Source organism: Desmodus rotundus, mitochondrion (assembly GCF_022682495.2).
Source record: "Desmodus rotundus mitochondrion, complete genome".
Taxonomy (NCBI): Eukaryota; Metazoa; Chordata; class Mammalia; order Chiroptera; family Phyllostomidae; genus Desmodus; species Desmodus rotundus.
This window is the reverse complement of record NC_022423.1, coordinates 1-15,865: the sequence shown is the minus strand read 5'-3', so window position 1 is coordinate 15,865 and position 15,865 is coordinate 1. Positions and strand designations below refer to the sequence as shown.

General features: G+C 47.7%; 13 protein-coding genes and 24 non-coding genes across 37 annotated transcripts, besides 2 other annotated features; 9 read left to right on the top strand and 28 right to left on the bottom strand. All coding sequences in view use genetic code 2, as the record gives it.

Moving 5' to 3' along the window:
- Positions 1-444: part of a D loop (control region) that runs on past the window's edge.
- Positions 445-518, top strand: trnP. Its single transcript has one exon. It is a non-coding gene; the product is annotated as a tRNA-Pro (tRNA).
- trnT lies at positions 518-586 on the bottom strand. The gene has a single exon. It is a non-coding gene; the product is annotated as a tRNA-Thr (tRNA).
- Positions 587-1,726, bottom strand: CYTB (cytochrome b). Its single transcript has one exon. The coding sequence runs from the start codon at positions 1,724-1,726 to the stop codon at positions 587-589; it is 1,140 nt and encodes a 379-aa protein (YP_008578426.1).
- trnE lies at positions 1,727-1,798 on the top strand. The gene has a single exon. It is a non-coding gene; the product is annotated as a tRNA-Glu (tRNA).
- ND6 (NADH dehydrogenase subunit 6) lies at positions 1,799-2,326 on the top strand. Its single transcript has one exon. The coding sequence runs from the start codon at positions 1,799-1,801 to the stop codon at positions 2,324-2,326; it is 528 nt and encodes a 175-aa protein (YP_008578425.1).
- On the bottom strand, positions 2,310-4,118 carry ND5 (NADH dehydrogenase subunit 5). Its single transcript has one exon. It carries the CDS (start codon positions 4,116-4,118, stop codon positions 2,310-2,312), a length of 1,809 nt encoding a protein of 602 aa, YP_008578424.1.
- Positions 4,119-4,188, bottom strand: trnL. Its single transcript has one exon. It is a non-coding gene; the product is annotated as a tRNA-Leu (tRNA).
- A 1-nt stretch (position 4,189) lies between these two features.
- trnS lies at positions 4,190-4,248 on the bottom strand. The gene has a single exon. It is a non-coding gene; the product is annotated as a tRNA-Ser (tRNA).
- trnH lies at positions 4,249-4,316 on the bottom strand. Its single transcript has one exon. It is a non-coding gene; the product is annotated as a tRNA-His (tRNA).
- ND4 (NADH dehydrogenase subunit 4) lies at positions 4,317-5,694 on the bottom strand. The gene has a single exon. A coding segment is annotated over exon 1 (1,378 nt).
- Positions 5,688-5,984, bottom strand: ND4L (NADH dehydrogenase subunit 4L). Its single transcript has one exon. It carries the CDS (start codon positions 5,982-5,984, stop codon positions 5,688-5,690), a length of 297 nt encoding a protein of 98 aa, YP_008578422.1.
- A 1-nt stretch (position 5,985) lies between these two features.
- On the bottom strand, positions 5,986-6,051 carry trnR. The gene has a single exon. It is a non-coding gene; the product is annotated as a tRNA-Arg (tRNA).
- A 1-nt stretch (position 6,052) lies between these two features.
- Positions 6,053-6,400, bottom strand: ND3 (NADH dehydrogenase subunit 3). Its single transcript has one exon. It carries the CDS (start codon positions 6,398-6,400, stop codon positions 6,053-6,055), a length of 348 nt encoding a protein of 115 aa, YP_008578421.1.
- trnG lies at positions 6,401-6,469 on the bottom strand. The gene has a single exon. It is a non-coding gene; the product is annotated as a tRNA-Gly (tRNA).
- Positions 6,470-7,253, bottom strand: COX3 (cytochrome c oxidase subunit III). Its single transcript has one exon. A coding segment is annotated over exon 1 (784 nt).
- Positions 7,253-7,933, bottom strand: ATP6 (ATP synthase F0 subunit 6). The gene has a single exon. It carries the CDS (start codon positions 7,931-7,933, stop codon positions 7,253-7,255), a length of 681 nt encoding a protein of 226 aa, YP_008578419.1.
- On the bottom strand, positions 7,894-8,094 carry ATP8 (ATP synthase F0 subunit 8). Its single transcript has one exon. It carries the CDS (start codon positions 8,092-8,094, stop codon positions 7,894-7,896), a length of 201 nt encoding a protein of 66 aa, YP_008578418.1.
- A 1-nt stretch (position 8,095) lies between these two features.
- Positions 8,096-8,161, bottom strand: trnK. The gene has a single exon. It is a non-coding gene; the product is annotated as a tRNA-Lys (tRNA).
- A 2-nt stretch (positions 8,162-8,163) lies between these two features.
- On the bottom strand, positions 8,164-8,847 carry COX2 (cytochrome c oxidase subunit II). The gene has a single exon. The coding sequence runs from the start codon at positions 8,845-8,847 to the stop codon at positions 8,164-8,166; it is 684 nt and encodes a 227-aa protein (YP_008578417.1).
- trnD lies at positions 8,848-8,916 on the bottom strand. The gene has a single exon. It is a non-coding gene; the product is annotated as a tRNA-Asp (tRNA).
- A 2-nt stretch (positions 8,917-8,918) lies between these two features.
- On the top strand, positions 8,919-8,992 carry trnS (the record flags this gene model as incomplete). The annotated part of the gene is made up of 1 exon: positions 8,919-8,992. It is a non-coding gene; the product is annotated as a tRNA-Ser (tRNA).
- COX1 (cytochrome c oxidase subunit I) lies at positions 8,988-10,532 on the bottom strand. The gene has a single exon. The coding sequence runs from the start codon at positions 10,530-10,532 to the stop codon at positions 8,988-8,990; it is 1,545 nt and encodes a 514-aa protein (YP_008578416.1).
- A 1-nt stretch (position 10,533) lies between these two features.
- trnY lies at positions 10,534-10,598 on the top strand. Its single transcript has one exon. It is a non-coding gene; the product is annotated as a tRNA-Tyr (tRNA).
- Positions 10,599-10,666, top strand: trnC. Its single transcript has one exon. It is a non-coding gene; the product is annotated as a tRNA-Cys (tRNA).
- Positions 10,663-10,698: an origin of replication (L-strand origin).
- trnN lies at positions 10,699-10,771 on the top strand. Its single transcript has one exon. It is a non-coding gene; the product is annotated as a tRNA-Asn (tRNA).
- trnA lies at positions 10,772-10,840 on the top strand. The gene has a single exon. It is a non-coding gene; the product is annotated as a tRNA-Ala (tRNA).
- A 2-nt stretch (positions 10,841-10,842) lies between these two features.
- On the bottom strand, positions 10,843-10,911 carry trnW. The gene has a single exon. It is a non-coding gene; the product is annotated as a tRNA-Trp (tRNA).
- Positions 10,910-11,953, bottom strand: ND2 (NADH dehydrogenase subunit 2). The gene has a single exon. The coding sequence runs from the start codon at positions 11,951-11,953 to the stop codon at positions 10,910-10,912; it is 1,044 nt and encodes a 347-aa protein (YP_008578415.1).
- Positions 11,954-12,022, bottom strand: trnM. The gene has a single exon. It is a non-coding gene; the product is annotated as a tRNA-Met (tRNA).
- Positions 12,022-12,094, top strand: trnQ. Its single transcript has one exon. It is a non-coding gene; the product is annotated as a tRNA-Gln (tRNA).
- On the bottom strand, positions 12,092-12,161 carry trnI. Its single transcript has one exon. It is a non-coding gene; the product is annotated as a tRNA-Ile (tRNA).
- Positions 12,161-13,117, bottom strand: ND1 (NADH dehydrogenase subunit 1). The gene has a single exon. The coding sequence runs from the start codon at positions 13,115-13,117 to the stop codon at positions 12,161-12,163; it is 957 nt and encodes a 318-aa protein (YP_008578414.1).
- A 2-nt stretch (positions 13,118-13,119) lies between these two features.
- trnL lies at positions 13,120-13,194 on the bottom strand. The gene has a single exon. It is a non-coding gene; the product is annotated as a tRNA-Leu (tRNA).
- On the bottom strand, positions 13,195-14,761 carry 16S rRNA. The gene has a single exon. It is a non-coding gene; the product is annotated as a l-rRNA (ribosomal RNA).
- trnV lies at positions 14,762-14,831 on the bottom strand. Its single transcript has one exon. It is a non-coding gene; the product is annotated as a tRNA-Val (tRNA).
- On the bottom strand, positions 14,832-15,795 carry 12S rRNA. The gene has a single exon. It is a non-coding gene; the product is annotated as a s-rRNA (ribosomal RNA).
- On the bottom strand, positions 15,796-15,865 carry trnF. Its single transcript has one exon. It is a non-coding gene; the product is annotated as a tRNA-Phe (tRNA).

Here is a 15,865-nt window from a genome sequence, read left to right as displayed (position 1 = left end):
CGATTCTAAGGTTGTATGGCCCTGAAGCAAGAACCAGATGCCGTTTACGACCCAAGTTAGAAACCCCCAAGTTAAATGGGCCTGGGACAAGAAGAGGGATCCGTATTGGGCGGGTTGCTGGTTTCACGGAGGTTGGTAGATTATGAGATTCCTTTTACTTGCGGAATATTCGTATTGACTTGAATATTCGTAGTCTGGACGATGTATGCACGGCTAATAATATATATGTACTATGTCCTACTGAGATATAAGCATGTACGTATATCATAGTAAATGTCCTAGAACATTAAATTAATATACTTGCTTAATCATTCATGGGGTATATAATATAATGCACTATTATACATATACATGTAGTAGTACATGTATGTACTGTTATGCATATGTGCACGGCTAGCCGTGGGATCAGTGCTGACGTAGCACATGACATCTGTTGGCGTCCGTAAAGAGGGCAAGGAGTAGTTTAATACAGAATTTCAGCTTTGGGTGTTGAAGGTGGGGTTTGGGCCCTCTCCTTGAAGTCCATGGGGGAGTTATCCCCTTTTTTGGCTTACAAGACCAATGTAATGTTGTATACTACAGGGACTCTTCATTTCAGTAGGCGGTTTTCCATGGTGCTTGTTAGTGGCATGAGGGCAAGGAGTGTTAGGAAATATAGGATGGATGCCACTTGGCCGATGATGACGTAAGGGTGTTCGACGGGCTGGCCTCCAACCCATGTTAGTGTGAGTAGTGTCGCTATTAGTAGTCAGAATAGGCATTGGCTTAGGGGGCGGAATGCTATACTTCGTTGTTTGGAGGTGTGGAGGAAGGGTAGGATGGCGAGGATTAGAATGGATATGACTAGTGCCAGGACTCCCCCTAGTTTGTTGGGGATTGATCGTAGGATTGCGTAGGCGAAGAGGAAATATCACTCTGGTTTGATGTGTGGGGGTGTGTTGAGGGGGTTGGCTTGTGTGTAGTTGTCTGGGTCTCCTAGTAGGTCCGGTGAGAAAAGGGTTAGGGCTGATAGGAGAATTAGTATTATTAGGAAGCCTAGGATGTCTTTAATCGTGAAGTAGGGGTGAAAGGGGATTGTGTCGGGGTCTGAGGGGATTCCTGTTGGGTTGTTGGATCCGGTTTCGTGCAAGAATAGGAGGTGTACTGCTACTAGGGCCGAAATGATGAAGGGGACTAGGAAGTGGAAGGCGAAGAATCGGGAGAGGGTGGCTTTGTCTACGGAGAAGCCCCCTCAGATTCATTGGACAAGGTCTGTGCCAATGTAGGGGATGGCTGATAGGAGGTTGGTGATGACGGTTGCCCCTCAGAAGGATATCTGCCCTCATGGTAGCACATAGCCTATGAATGCCGTGGCTATGGTGGTGAAGAGGAGTAGGATGCCGATGTTTCATGTTTCTAAGTATGTGTAGGATCCATAGTATAGTCCTCGGCCTACGTGAATATATAGGCAAATAAAGAATATGGATGCTCCGTTGGCGTGGAGGTAGCGGAGAACTCATCCGTAGTTTACATCTCGGCAGATGTGGGCTACGGAGTTGAATGCGGTGGCTGTGTCAGAGGCGTAGTGTATGGCTAGGAATAGTCCTGTTAGGATTTGTGTGGTCAGGCAGACTCCTAGGAGGGAGCCAAAGTTTCATCAGGTTGAGAGGTTTGAGGGGGTGGGGAGGTCTGTGAGTGAGTTGTTGATAATTTTTAGTAGGGGATGGGTTTTTCGGGGGTGGGCCATTATTGTTCCTGTAGTTGAAATACAACGGTGGTTCTTCGTGTCACTGGTCGTGGGTGTAGCCATGTAGGAATAATGGCAGAATATGTCGTATTTGTCTTGAGTGTTGTCTTTGTGGTAGGCTTTGTGGGGGTCTCTTCTAAGCCTTCTCCGGTGTATGGGGGGTTGGGTCTGATTGTGAGTGGGGGTGTTGGGTGTGGGGTGGTGGTGGGGTTTGGGGGTTCGTTTTTGGGTCTTATGGTCTTTTTGATTTATTTGGGTGGAATGTTAGTGGTTTTTGGGTATACGGCGGCAATGGCTATGGAGCAATACCCGGAGGTGTGGGTTTCTAATGGGGTCTTACTGGGGTCTCTTGGTGTGGGTTTGGCTATGGAGTTTGTGTTGGTTTTTGCTGTGTTGGGGGGAGGGGGATTGGGGGTGGTTTTTGGGTTAGATGTATTGGGTGATTGGGCTGTTCGGGGTGGGGGCGGGCTAGAGGCTGTTGGCAAAGAGGTGATGGGTGTGGCGGGTCTATATGATTATGGCATCTGGCTGGTGTTGATTACTGGGTGGTGTTTGTTTATTGCTGTTGTGGTTGTCATAGAGGTTACGCGTGGGGGATAAGTAAGGTGGAGGCTAGTATTAGGGTAATTAGGAAAGATAGGAAATATAGTTTGACGAGTCCTTTTTGATTGGAAGTTAGGGCGGCGAGATTTGTTTGGAGGAGGGAGGCTGTTTTGGGAAGGATAATTTCTGTTCAGGTAGAGTCTAACAGGGTGGATGCTGATTTCTGGCCCATTGAAAGGCTTGCTGCGGGGGGGAGTCGGTGTAGGATGGTTGGGAAGTAGCCTAGTAGGCTTAGGAATTTTGTGGGGCTTGAGGGGGATGTAAGTTTTAGGTTGAGTGTCATTAGGGAGAGCTCTAGGCCTAGGATAAGTCCAGCTAGTGTTACAGTTAGGGCGGTGAGTTTTAGGTGGGTTGGTATAGTTATCAGGGGGGTGGTTATTGGTGGGATGTTTGCTGAGAGAAGATAGCCGGCGAAGATGCTTCCGGCGAGGAGGCGCTTGATGGGTTTTAGTAGGAGGGGGTTGTTTTCGTTGATTGGTGTCAGGCCGGGTGAGCGTGGTTGCCCTAGTAGCGTGTGAAGAATTATTCGGGTACTGTATGTGGCAGTGAAGGTGGTGGCGATTAGGGTGATTAAGATGGCCCAGGCGTTGGTGTAGGAGGTGTTAGCTGCTTCGATGATTGCGTCTTTGGAGTAGAATCCTGTTAGGAAGGGGGCTCCTGTTAGGGCTAGGGCCCCTACTGTTGTTGCGGTTGAGGTGAGGGGTATTGTCTTGAACAGGCCCCCTATTTTTCGGATGTCTTGTTCGTCATGGAGGTTGTGGATGATTGAGCCTGAGCATATAAATAGTATTGCTTTAAAGAAGGCGTGGGTGCAGATGTGTAGAAATGCCAGGTGGGGCTGGTTGATTCCGATGGTAACCATCATTAGTCCTAGTTGGCTTGAGGTGGAGAATGCTACGATTTTTTTGATATCATTTTGGGTGAGGGCGCATATTGCGGCGAATAGAGTCGTGATAGCCCCTGCGATTAGGATGGTTGTTTGTGCTAGGGTGTTGCTTTCCAATAAAGGGTGGAATCGAATTAGTAGGAAGATGCCCGCTACGACTATTGTGCTGGAGTGGAGTAGGGCTGAGACAGGGGTTGGGCCTTCTATGGCAGAGGGGAGCCAGGGGTGTAAGCCGAATTGGGCAGATTTCCCGACGGCTGCTAGAATTAGGCCTGCGAGGGGGAGCATGGGGCAGTCGGGGTTGAGTAGGAAGATCTGTTGGAGCTCTCATGTGTTGGAGTTAGTGAGGAATCAGGCTATGGACAGGATGAAGCCGACGTCTCCAATGCGGTTGTAGAGAATGGCCTGTAGGGCTGCAGTGTTAGCGTCTGCTCGGGCGTATCATCAGCCGATTAGCAAGAAGGACATGATTCCTACTCCCTCCCAGCCGACGAAGAGTTGGAAGAGATTGTTGGCTGTGACTAGGATTATTATTGTTATTAGGAATGTTAAGAGGTACTTGAAGAATCGGTTGATGTCTGGGTCTGAGGCTATATATCACATAGAGAATTCTATGATAGACCAGGTTACGAACAGGGCCACTGGTATAAATAGTATTGAGAAAAAGTCTAGTTTGAAGCTGAGGGACAGTTTTAGGGTCTGGATGGTGGTTCAGTGTCAGTTGGAGATTATGGTTTCTTGGTTGGATCAAATGTACAGGGTGGTGGAGGTCATACTGATCAAGAAAGAGTAGAGGACTGTGGTTTTTACGTAGTAGGGGTAGTTTTTGGGGTCTGGGGTTTTTACAATTGGGATAATTAGCGTGGCTAGTGCTATAAGTGTTGTGGAGGGGGTCAGGTTAATTACTTTTATTTGGAGTTGCACCAATTCCTTGGCTCCTAAGACCAGTGGATAACTTCTATCCTTTAAAAGTTTGAAAAAGCCATGTTGTTGGGCATGGTGTGAAGAGTTAGCAGTTCTTGCGTACTTTTTCGGTGGACAAGAGGTCTTATTCTCTATCTCCAGGGTCACATGCTGGTGTCTTTGTTAAACTATGTCTACAGTATAGTATTCCCAGAATGATCTTGGGGTTAATGGATAGGAGTAGCAGGGGGAGGATGTGCATGGCTGCTAGGGTGTTTTCTCGTGTGTAGGCCGGGGAGATATTGTTGATGTGGTGTGAGTGCTTGCCTCGTTGGGTGGTGATTAACATGTATAGTGAGTATAGGGCTGTGATGAGGATGTTGAGTCCTATGAGGGTAATTGATGGGCTTGATCAGGAGAATATTGATATGACTACGAACAGCTCTCCGATTATGTTGATGGTGGGCGGGAGGGCAAGGTTGGTGAGGCTTGCGAGGAGTCATCAGATGGCTGTTAGGGGCAGCAGGGTTTGTAGGCCCCGGGCTAGGAGTATTGTTCGGCTATGCACTCGTTCGTAGTTTGAGTTTGCTAGGCAGAATAGCAGGGAGGAGGTTAGGCCATGTGCGATTATTAGAGCTGTGGCTCCTATAAAGCTTCAGGGGCTTTGAATTAGGGCGGCGGCAATGACTAAGGCCATGTGGCTGACTGAGGAGTAGGCGATGAGTGATTTAAGGTCTGTTTGGCGAAGGCAGAGGGAGCTGGTTATAATTATTCCTCATATGGAGAGCACTATGAAGGGGTAGGCCATTGGTTCAGTGGCTGGGTCGAGTAAAATTGTGATACGTAGGATGCCGTAGCCCCCTAGCTTGAGGAGGATGGCTGCTAGGGCCATGGAGCCTGCAATGGGGGCTTCTACATGAGCTTTTGGTAGTCAGAGGTGTAGCCCGTAGAGGGGCATTTTTACCATGAAAGCTATTATACACGCCAGTCACAGGAGGTTTGTGTTTCATGAGGTTTGTAGGGGAGTGGTTCAATGCTGTATTAGCAAGAGGTTTAGAGTGCCCATTGAGCTTTGGATGTAGGTTAGTGCAACTAGTAGTGGTAGAGAGCCTGCTAGTGTGTAGAATAGGAAGTAGGACCCTGCGTTTAGGCGGTCCGCTTGATTTCCTCATCGTGTGATAATGATTAAAGTTGGGATTAGGGTTGCTTCAAATAGGACATAGAATATTATTAGCTCTGTGGCCGTGAAGGTTAGGATTAAAGAAGTTTGGAGAAGGATAAGTATCGTAATGTACAGTTTCTTTCGGACTAGGGGTTCTTTGGATAAGTGGGACTGGGAGGCCATGATTATAAGAGGGAGGAGTCATGTGGTCAGCATTAGCAGGGGGGTGGATAGTGGGTCTGAGAAAAATAGAGGGGAGAAGTTGAGGCTGTTATCGGTAGGCTGGTTGGTGAGGGGGAGGCATAGAATACAGATTATCAGGCTGTGTATTGTGGTGTTGATTCAAATGGTTTTGGTAGTTGACAGTCAGGCGAGGGGAATGAGTATGACTGTGGGAGTAATGATTTTTAGCATTGTAGTAGGTTAAGGTTTTGTACGTGGTCCGTTCCGTAGGTGTTTGATACTGTGACCAGGAGGGAGAGGCCTAGGGCAGCTTCGAAGGCCGCAAAGACCAATAGGGCAATGGGTAGCATGTTGGTTAGGGTTGCCTGACTGGTCAGGGTGCTTATTGTTATTATTATAAATAGGGATAGAACTATGCCCTCTAGGCATAGCAGTGAAGATATTATGTGGGACCGGTAAATGAGTAAGCCCGAGAGGGAGATTGCGAATGCCAGGAGGGTGTTTAGATGGGTTAGGGTCATTAGATAATTATGAGGGCTGTCATAGTCTAGTGAGTCGAAATCACTTGTTTTGTTTAAACTAATTATCATTATTCTGATCACTCTAGCCCTCCTTGATATCATTCGTAGACTAAGCCGAGGGCTAGGAGGACTATCAGCATTAGGGCCAGGGGGAGCACGGTTGTTAGGTTTTTAGCTTGGGTGGCTCATGGGAGGGGGAGGAGGAGTGCGATTTCTAGGTCGAATAGTAGGAATGTGATTGCTACTAGGAAAAATTTTATTGAGAAAGGTAGTCGGGCGGAGCTCACTGGGTCAAAGCCGCATTCATAGGGGCCCAGCTTTTCTGTATAGGTGTTTGTTTGGGGGAGTCAGAATGCGAGGGTGGTGAGAGCGGTGGCTAGTAGTGTATTGGTGAGGAGGGTAATAAATATATTAATTATTCCTTTCCGGGGTGCACCGGAGCTAGCTGATTGGAAGTCAGATGTACTAGTTGATACTAAGGGAACAAGAGCCTCATCAGTAAATAGAGACATATAGGAAGAGTCAGACCACGTCCACGAAGTGTCAATATCAGGCAGCGGCCTCGAACCCAAAGTGGTGGGAGGAGGTGAAGTGAAATTTTAGTTGTCGTAGGAAGCACACAGAGAGGAATGTTGTGCCGATGATGACGTGTAGGCCGTGGAAGCCAGTGGCTACAAAGAATGTAGAGCCGTAGACCCCATCCGAGATTGTAAATGGTGCTTCGTAGTATTCTGATGCTTGTAGGAAGGTGAAGTATAGGCCTAGAATAATTGTGACGAGTAGGGCTTGGATTGTGTGCTTGCGGTTTGCCTCTATGAGGCTGTGGTGGGCTCAGGTAATGGATACGCCAGAGGCTAGTAGGACGGAGGTATTTAGAAGGGGAACATCCATGGGGTTAAGTGGGGTGATGCCTGTCGGAGGTCACTGACCCCCCAGCTCTGGTGTTGGGGCTAGGCTTGAGTGGTAGAAGGCCCAGAAAAAACCAGAGAAAAAGAAAACCTCTGAGATAATGAAGAGGACTATTCCGTAGCGGAGGCCCTTTTGGACGGCGGGTGTATGATGTCCTTGGAATGTACTTTCTCGGATAATGTCTCGTCATCATTGTCAAATAGTGAGAGTGTTGGTTAAAAAACTCAGAACTAGCAGTGTGACAGAGTTATGGTGGAATCACATTGCTAGTCCAGAGGTTAGTAGTAGGGCGGATAGGGCCCCAGTAAGTGGTCAGGGGCTGGGGTTAACTATGTGGTAGGGGTGCATCTGGTGGGTCATTAAGTGTTGTCATGTAGGTATAAGCTAACTAGCAGAGTGAAGACATAGGCTTGGATCAGGGCCACAGCAAATTCTAGGATTGTCAGGAGCACTAGGATTACGAATGTGATGAAGCTGACGGATATGTTGATGTCTATTAGGGCTAGGGTTGCCCCTCCGATTAGGTGAATTAACAGGTGTCCGGCAGTGATGTTGGCAGTTAAGCGTACGGCCAGCGCTATTGGTTGGATGAATAGGCTGATTGTTTCAATAATTACTAGTATCGGGATTAAGGTCAGAGGGGTTCCTTGGGGTAGGAAATGTGCTAAGGATGTCTTAGTCTTACGTCGGAAACCTAAGATAACGGTTCCTGCCCATAGGGGAATGGCCATGCTGAGGTTGGTTGATAGTTGTGTTGTAGGGGTGAATGAGTAGGGCAGTAGTCCTAGGAGGTTTGTTGAGCCAATGAATATGATCAGGGATATTAATATAAGGGCTCATGTTTGGGCCTTAGGGTTGTGTAGAGAGAGTATTTGTTTGGCTGTCAGGCGGAGGAGTCACTGTTGGATGGCCACTAGACGGTTATTAACCAGTCGGCCCGTTGACGGGAATAGGAGGGTAGGGAATATGATGATCGCGGTGACGATGGGCAGTCCTGCTATTACAGGGGTAATGAAAGAGGCGAATAGGTTTTCGTTCATTTAGTTTCTCACGGGGTCTGAGGCGTGGCTATTTTAGCTGATTTGGGCTCGGGTTCTGTGTGGTACAGGTAGGTGGAGATTTTTAGTTGTATAATAGTGAATAGGGCGAGTACTGTGGAGAAGACGGTGGTCGATCATGTTGATGTGTCTAGCTGGGGCATGTCTATTAGGGGAAGTTGTAGTCCCGATCTCTAGCTTAAAAGGCTAGCGCTGAATAGCTTCTTAATAGGCTATTGTATTGTTGTAGATCATTTCTCAAAGTGCGTCAGGGGGACTGTTTCGAGAACAATGGGCATGAAGCTGTGGTTTGAGCCGCAGATTTCAGAGCATTGTCCGTAATACAGGCCTGGTCGGGTGGATAGGAGCGTCGCCTGGTTGAGTCGGCCTGGAACGGCGTCCGTTTTTAGACCCAGGGAGGGGATGGCTCAGGAGTGCAGGACATCTTCGGAGGAAACTAGTACTCGAACAGTTATTTCCATGGGCAGAACTGTTCGGTTGTCTACTTCCAGCAGGCGGAGGCCTCCGGACTTTAGGTCTGGTGTGGAGATCATGTAGGAGTCGAAGGACAGGTCTGCGTAGTCGTTGTACTCGTAGCTTCAGTATCATTGGTGTCCTATGGCCTTAACTGTTATGCACGGGTTGTTAATCTCGTCTATTATATATAGGATTCGCAAAGACGGGAGGGCAATAGTGATTAGGATAATGGCTGGTAGGATAGTTCAGATGGTCTCTACTTCTTGGGCGTCTATTGTGCTTGTGTGTGTTAGTGGGGTTGTTAGCATGGACGCAATGATATATAACACTAGGGAGCTAATTATAAATACGATCATTAGAGCGTGGTCGTGGAAGTGTAATAACTCTTCCATGATGGGGGAGGTTGCGTCTTGGAGGCCTAATTGGAAGGGGTGTGCCATGGGGGCATATAGGGGTTTCACCTATAACTTAACTTTGACAAAGTCATGTAATTTTTACTAATGCCTCCTTGTGGAGAAAGACATAGAGGATATGCTGTTGGCTTGAAACTAATTTTTAGGGGGGTCGATGCCTTCCTTTCTTATTTTGGATGGACGTATGTAGGCTTCTCCCATGTATGGTAGGGAGGAGGACATCCGTAGAGTCACTCAAGGTTTGTGGTAGTTGACTCTACCAGGAGGACTTCTCGTTTGGCGATAAATGCTTCTCATACCATGAATACCATTAGAATTACTGCTGTAAGGGAGATGAATGAGCCTATGGAGGATACAGTGTTTCAGGTGGTGTAGGCGTCGGGGTAGTCAGAGTAGCGTCGAGGCATGCCGGACAGGCCTAGGAAGTGCTGGGGGAAGAAGGTTGTATTTACTCCCACAAACATTACCAGGAAGTGGATCTTTGCTCAGGTCTCGCTCAGAGTGTAGCCAGTAAATAGTGGGAATCAGTGCACAAAGCCGGCTATAATGGCGAAGACTGCTCCCATGGATAGGACGTAGTGGAAGTGGGCTACTACATAGTATGTGTCGTGTAGAATGATATCTAGAGAGGAGTTGGCGAGAACAATGCCCTTTAGGCCGCCGACTGTAAATAAAAAGATGAATCCGAGGGCTCAGAGTATGGCCGGGGATCATTTAATGTTTCCGCCGTGCAGAGTGGCTAGTCAACTGAAGACTTTTACCCCAGTAGGGATAGCGATGATTATAGTGGCAGAGGTAAAGTATGCTCGTGTGTCTACATCTATTCCCACGGTGAACATGTGGTGAGCTCATACGATAAATCCCAAGAAGCCAATAGATATTATGGCTCACACCATGCCCATATAACCAAAAGGCTCTTTTTTGCCGGAGTAGTAGGTTACAATGTGGGAGATGATACCGAAGCCTGGGAGGATGAGAATGTAGACTTCAGGGTGGCCGAAAAATCAGAATAGGTGTTGGTATAGGATAGGGTCTCCTCCCCCAGCGGGGTCAAAGAAAGTTGTGTTTAGATTTCGGTCTGATAGTAGTATGGTGATGCCAGCTGCAAGAACAGGGAGAGAAAGCAGTAGTAGTACTGCTGTAATTAGAACGGATCAGACAAACAGGGGTGTTTGGTATTGGGAGGTGGCTGGGGGCTTCATGTTGATGATGGTCGTAATGAAGTTAATGGCCCCTAGGATAGAGGATACGCCTGCGAGGTGGAGGGAGAAGATTGCTAGTGCTACAGAGGCTCCGGCATGGGCCAGGTTTCCCGCTAAAGGGGGGTAAACAGTTCAGCCGGTGCCAGCGCCTGCTTCAATTGTTGAGGAGGCAAGCAGGAGTAGGAATGAGGGAGGTAAAAGTCAAAAGCTCATGTTGTTTATTCGGGGGAAGGCCATGTCAGGGGCTCCGATTATTAGGGGGACTAGTCAGTTGCCAAAGCCCCCGATCATAATTGGCATCACTATGAAAAAGATTATTACGAAAGCATGGGCTGTTACCACTACATTATAGATCTGGTCATCGCCCAAAAGAGCCCCTGGCTGGCCGAGCTCAGCCCGGATGAGCAGGCTGAGTGCAGTCCCCACCATGCCAGCTCAGGCCCCGAACATTATGTAGAGGGTGCCGATGTCTTTGTGGTTTGTAGAGAAGAGTCAACGAGTGACGAACATAGGTAATATGGCCGAGTAGGCATTAGACTGTAAATCTAAAGACAGGAGTTGAGTCTTCTTGTTACCAGGCCCTGTGGTGCTAAGCATATTGAATTGCAAGTTCAAAGTAGCAGCTTCAATCCTGCCGGGGCTTCTCCCGCCTTTTTTTTCTTGGCGGCGGGAGAAGTAGATTGAAGCCAGTTGACTAGGGTGTTTAGCTGTTAACTAAAGTTTCGTGGGTTGAAGCCCACCAATCTAGGAGGGGCTTAGCTTAAGAAAAGCGGTTGATTTGCGTTCAGAAGATGCAAGGCGGGGTCTTGCAGTCCCTAGTCAGGAGCTAAATAGTTGTTATTTACTTGGGGCTTTGAAGGCCCCCGGTCTGTGGTTAACCTAAGCTTCTAGTGCAAGGTTGATAGTATGGGTGTTAGTGGTAGGAGTATTGTTGAGGTGATGGTTAGGGGGGCTAGGTGTGTTGTTTGTTTTGTGGTTGTAAGGTGTCATTTTGTCTTGGTGTTGTTTGCTGCGGGGAGCATTGTTAGGGAAGTGGCGTAGGTTAGGCGCATGTAGAAGTAGAGGTTGAGGAGGGCTGTTATAGTTATTATGGTAGGGAGGATGATGTTGTTGTTTTTTGTTAGTTCTTGAATAATTATTCACTTGGGTGTGAAGCCGGTTAAGGGGGGAAGGCCTCCTAGTGATAGGAGGGTTGTTAGGGCGATTGTTGTAATTAGGGGGGTCTTGTTTCAGATGTGAGATAGGGATAGGGTTGTGGTGGTTTTTGTGGAGATAAGTAGCAGGAACATTGTGAGAGTTAGTGTAATATAGATTGATAGGTTTAGGGTAGTTATGGTGGGGTTGTAGATGAGGATGGCTGTCATTCATCCTATGTGGGCGATAGATGAATAGGCTATGATTTTGCGCAATTGTGTTTGGTTGAGGCCTCCTCAACCGCCGACTAGGATGGATAGGATAGATAATGTGAGTAATAGGTTGGGGTTGATGTTGGTGTATAGGTCATATAGGACTGATAGTGGGGCTAGTTTTTGTCAGGTGAGTAGGATTAGGCCGGGGAATAGAGGGATGCCTTGGGTGGTTTCTGGTACTCAGAAGTGGAAGGGGGAGAGGCCTAGTTTTATTGCTAGGGCTAGGGTTAGGATAGTTGAGGCTGTGGGGTTGGTTATACTTGTGGTAGTTCATTGGTTGGAGTCTAGTAGGTTGGTGATTACGGCTAGTATTAGTAGCATGGATGCGGTGGTCTGGGTGAGGAAGTATTTGGTGGCTGCTTCTGTGGAGCGTGGGTGGTGGGTCTTTGTCAGTATTGGGATGACGGCTAGTATGTTTATTTCGAAGCCTATTCACACTATCAGCCAGTGTGAGCTAGTTATTACGATGGTTGTCCCTAAGATCATTGTTGACATAATTGTGGTGGAGACAAGGGGGTTTATTAGTATGGGAGGGATATGAACCGACATTTCCGGGGTATGGGCCCGGTAGCTTAATTAGCTGACCTTACTAGGACTTGGTGTAGTGTGGTGGCACGAAGATTTTTGGGTTCTTAGGGTTAGGTTCGATTCCTATAGTCCTAGAAATAAGAGGGTTTGTGGCCTCTATGCTTTACTCTATCAAAGTAACTCTTTTATCAGACATATTTCTTAGGTTTGGGGAGGGGTGGCGGCTGTGGTGGTTGGTAGGGTTGTGTGTCATATGCATAGGGCTAGGGTCAGGGGCAGGAAATTTTTTCATAGGAGGTGTATTAGTTGATCGTATCGGAAGCGGGGGTAGGAGGCCCGAATTCATAAGAATGTTGTGGTGAGGAGGAGGGTTTTGGTTGCGAGATTGGTGGTATATAGTTCTGGGGTGTTTGGGTTGTTGTATGCCCCCAGAAAGAGAGTTGTGGTGAGGGTGTTCATTATGATAATGTTTGTGTACTCTGCTAGGAAAAATAGGGCGAAGGGTCCCCCCGCGTATTCCACATTGAAGCCAGAGACAAGCTCCGATTCACCTTCTGTGAGGTCAAAGGGTGCTCGGTTGGTTTCTGCTAGGGTAGAGGTGAATCATATTATTATCAGGGGCCAGGAGGGGAGTATTAATCATGTGTGCTCTTGGGTTAGGATTAGGGAGGAGAGTGAGTATGAGCCGTTTATGAGGAGGACTGATAGGAGGATTATGGCTAGGGTTACTTCATAGGAGATAGTTTGGGCTACAGCTCGTAGGGCCCCGATTAGTGCGTAGTTCGAGTTTGAGGCTCAGCCAGATCAGAGGATGGAGTATACTGCCAGGCTGGATATGGCTAGTATGAAGAGCAGGCTTAGGTTTATGTTGGTGAGGGGGTGGGGTATTGGTATGGGGATTCACATGGTGAGGGCCAGGGTGAGGGCTAGGACAGGGGCTAGTAGGAATATGGTTGTGGAGGATGTGAGTGGGCGTAGTGGTTCTTTTGTGAATAGTTTTATGGCGTCTGCGATTGGCTGTAGGAGTCCGTATGGCCCTACTACCAGGGGCCCCTTGCGTAGCTGTATATAGCCTAAGATTTTTCGTTCGATGAGGGTCAGGAAGGCTACGGCTAGGAGAATGGGGGCGATTGTTATTAAGAGGTTTGGCAAGAACATTTTATTAGAGAGAGGATTTGAACCTCTGTGAGTAAAGGCTTAAGTTTTAAGCAGTAACCGGTCTCTGCCACTCTAATTGGGCCCTGGTTTAGGGCGGGTTTGTTTACTACATGTCGGGTTGAGAGTTTTGTCATCCGTTGTTTGTGTAGAGGGCGCTTGTTTCAGGGGGGCCCCGCTTCTCTTGTCCTTTCGTACTGGGAGAGGCGTTAGGATAGATAGAAACCGACCTGGATTGCTCCGGTCTGAACTCAGATCACGTAGGACTTTAATCGTTGAACAAACGAACCGTTGATAGCTGCTGCACCATCGGGATGTCCTGATCCAACATCGAGGTCGTAAACCCTAATTGTCGATATGGACTCTTGAATAGGATTGCGCTGTTATCCCTAGGGTAACTTGTTTCGTTGATCAAAGGCCTTGGATCGTGGTGGTTCATGTGGCTTTGACTGGTAAGTCTGAGCTTGTAGCTGCTTGGAGGGTTTTTTATACTCCGAGGTCGCCCCAACCTAAATTGCCAGCCTAGTTGGGTGTTGTTTTGAGTCCCTTGGGAGGAGAGGGGCGTGTTCTTAGGCTGGTTAATTGAAGCTCCATAGGGTCTTCTCGTCTTGTCGTGGCATCCCCGCCTCTTCACGGGGAGGTCAATTTCACGGATTGGGAGAAAGAGACAGTGAAACCCTCGTGTGGCCATTCATACAAGTCCCTATTTAGGGAACAAGTGATTGTGCTACCTTTGCACGGTTAGGATACCGCGGCCGTTGAACGTATATGTCACTGGGCAGGCAGTGCCTCTAATACTTTGGATGCTAGAGGTGATGTTTTTGGTAAACAGGCGGGGTTTGTGCTTGCCGAGTTCCTTTTGCTCCTTTTAATCTTTCCCTGAGGCACTCCTGTGTTGGGTTAACGGTTAGGTGGATGAAAGGCTTGCTGTTTGTGCCAGGTTCATGTGCGTTAACTATCAGTGGGCATTCGTTCGTGATATACACTTGTGCGGGGAGAAAATATTTCTTGTTACTCATATTAACATTGTCTCTTCTATGCTGCTATAGAATGGTCCAGGTTTACTCTAGGAGTTGAATTATTAGTTCTTGGTAGGTTGTTGAGCTTGAACGCTTTCTTTATTGGTGGCTGCTCTTTGGCCCACTATGGGACGGGTTTGGGTTTTTTTACTCTCTAGTAAAGGTTGTAGCCTGTGTCTAAAAAGCTGTCCCTTTTTAGACTAGTTCTTAAGTCTACGGAATAATTGTGGGTGTTTTGGGTAGGCTTAAGTTTGAACTAAGGTTCTTTTACTGGACAACCAGCTATCACCAGGCTCGGTAGGCGTGTCACCTCTATTTATAAGTCTTCTCACTATTTTGCCACATAGATGAGTTTGCCCTGTTAGGCTGCTTGTAAATAGCTCGTCTGGTTTCGGGGTCATTAACTTAAGTATCTCTTTGCTAAGTCAGTCTAGTTAAATCATTATGCGAAAGGTACAAGGGGTAAGCTTTGCTGTTTGTTGCTTTGGTGGTTTCTTTCAGCATTCCCTTGCGGTACTTTCTCTATTGCGCCGATTGGACTTTCTATCTCCTATACTTTTTAAGGGTAAATGTTTTGATTAATCCGGTGATGGTGGTTTTGTTGTGGTTGGTTCGGGCTAGGTACGGCTCAAAGTGGTCAGTTTGTATGATATCTTCTAGGCGTAGGCTAGATGCTTTAGGATTTAAGCTACACTTTGGATAATCCAAGCGCACTTTCCAGTACGCTTACCTTGTTACGACTTGTCTCCTCTAGTAGGTGTAACACGTGTAGAGAGGATCTGGGTGTGTTGTTGGTATTTGAGGAGGGTGACGGGCGGTGTGTGCGTGCTTCATGGCCTTGTTCAACTGAGCACTCTATTCCCAGTTTACTGCTAAATCCTCCTTTAGTCACCGGTTTCACGGGGACTTTCGTGTGGTGTCCCGGGCATAGGAAATGTAGCCCACTACTTCCCAACCCATGGGCTGCACCTTGACCTAACGTTTTTGCGTACTGCGGTTGGGCTTACTGCACTTCCTTTTCAAGGTTTGCTGAAGATGGCGGTATACAGGCTGGGGTGGCAAGGGTTGGTGGGGTTTATCGAGGTTTATCGATTATAGAGCAGGCTCCTCTAGGTGGATGTGAAGCACCGCCAAGTCCTTTGAGTTTTAAGCGGTGGCTCGTAGTACTCTGGCGAAGAATTTTGTTATGTAGAACTCTGTAGGTTTAGGGCTAAGCATAGTGGGGTATCTAATCCCAGTTTGAGCCTTAGCTGTCGTGTCTTTGGGCATTTTTAAAGCCACTTTCGTGGGGGGGCTTCCAGTAGCTAGGGCTTTTTACGGCGTAGCTAGGGTTTGGCTCTATTTGCGGGATTCCCTTAAACACGCTTTACGCCGTACGTCTGTTAACTGGGGTTAATCGTATGACCGCGGTGGCTGGCACGAAGTTTACCAACCCTTAAGAGGCATAGTTTAGTCAAACTTTCGTTCATTGCTTAATATTTGTCACTGCTGTTTCCCGTGGGGGCGTGGCTAAGCAAGGCGTCGTGAGCAGCCCTAGTGGCGTGCTTGATACCTGCTCCTCTTGGTCGCGTAGGCGTTTTGGAGGGCATTTTCACAGGGGGGCGGATGCTTGCATGTGTAAGCTTGCCTGTAGCTAACGGAAAGGCCGGGACCAAACCTATGTGTTTATGGAGTTTTATGGTCTCATCTAGGCATCTTCAGTGCCTCGCTTTGGTGGTTAAGCTACATTAAC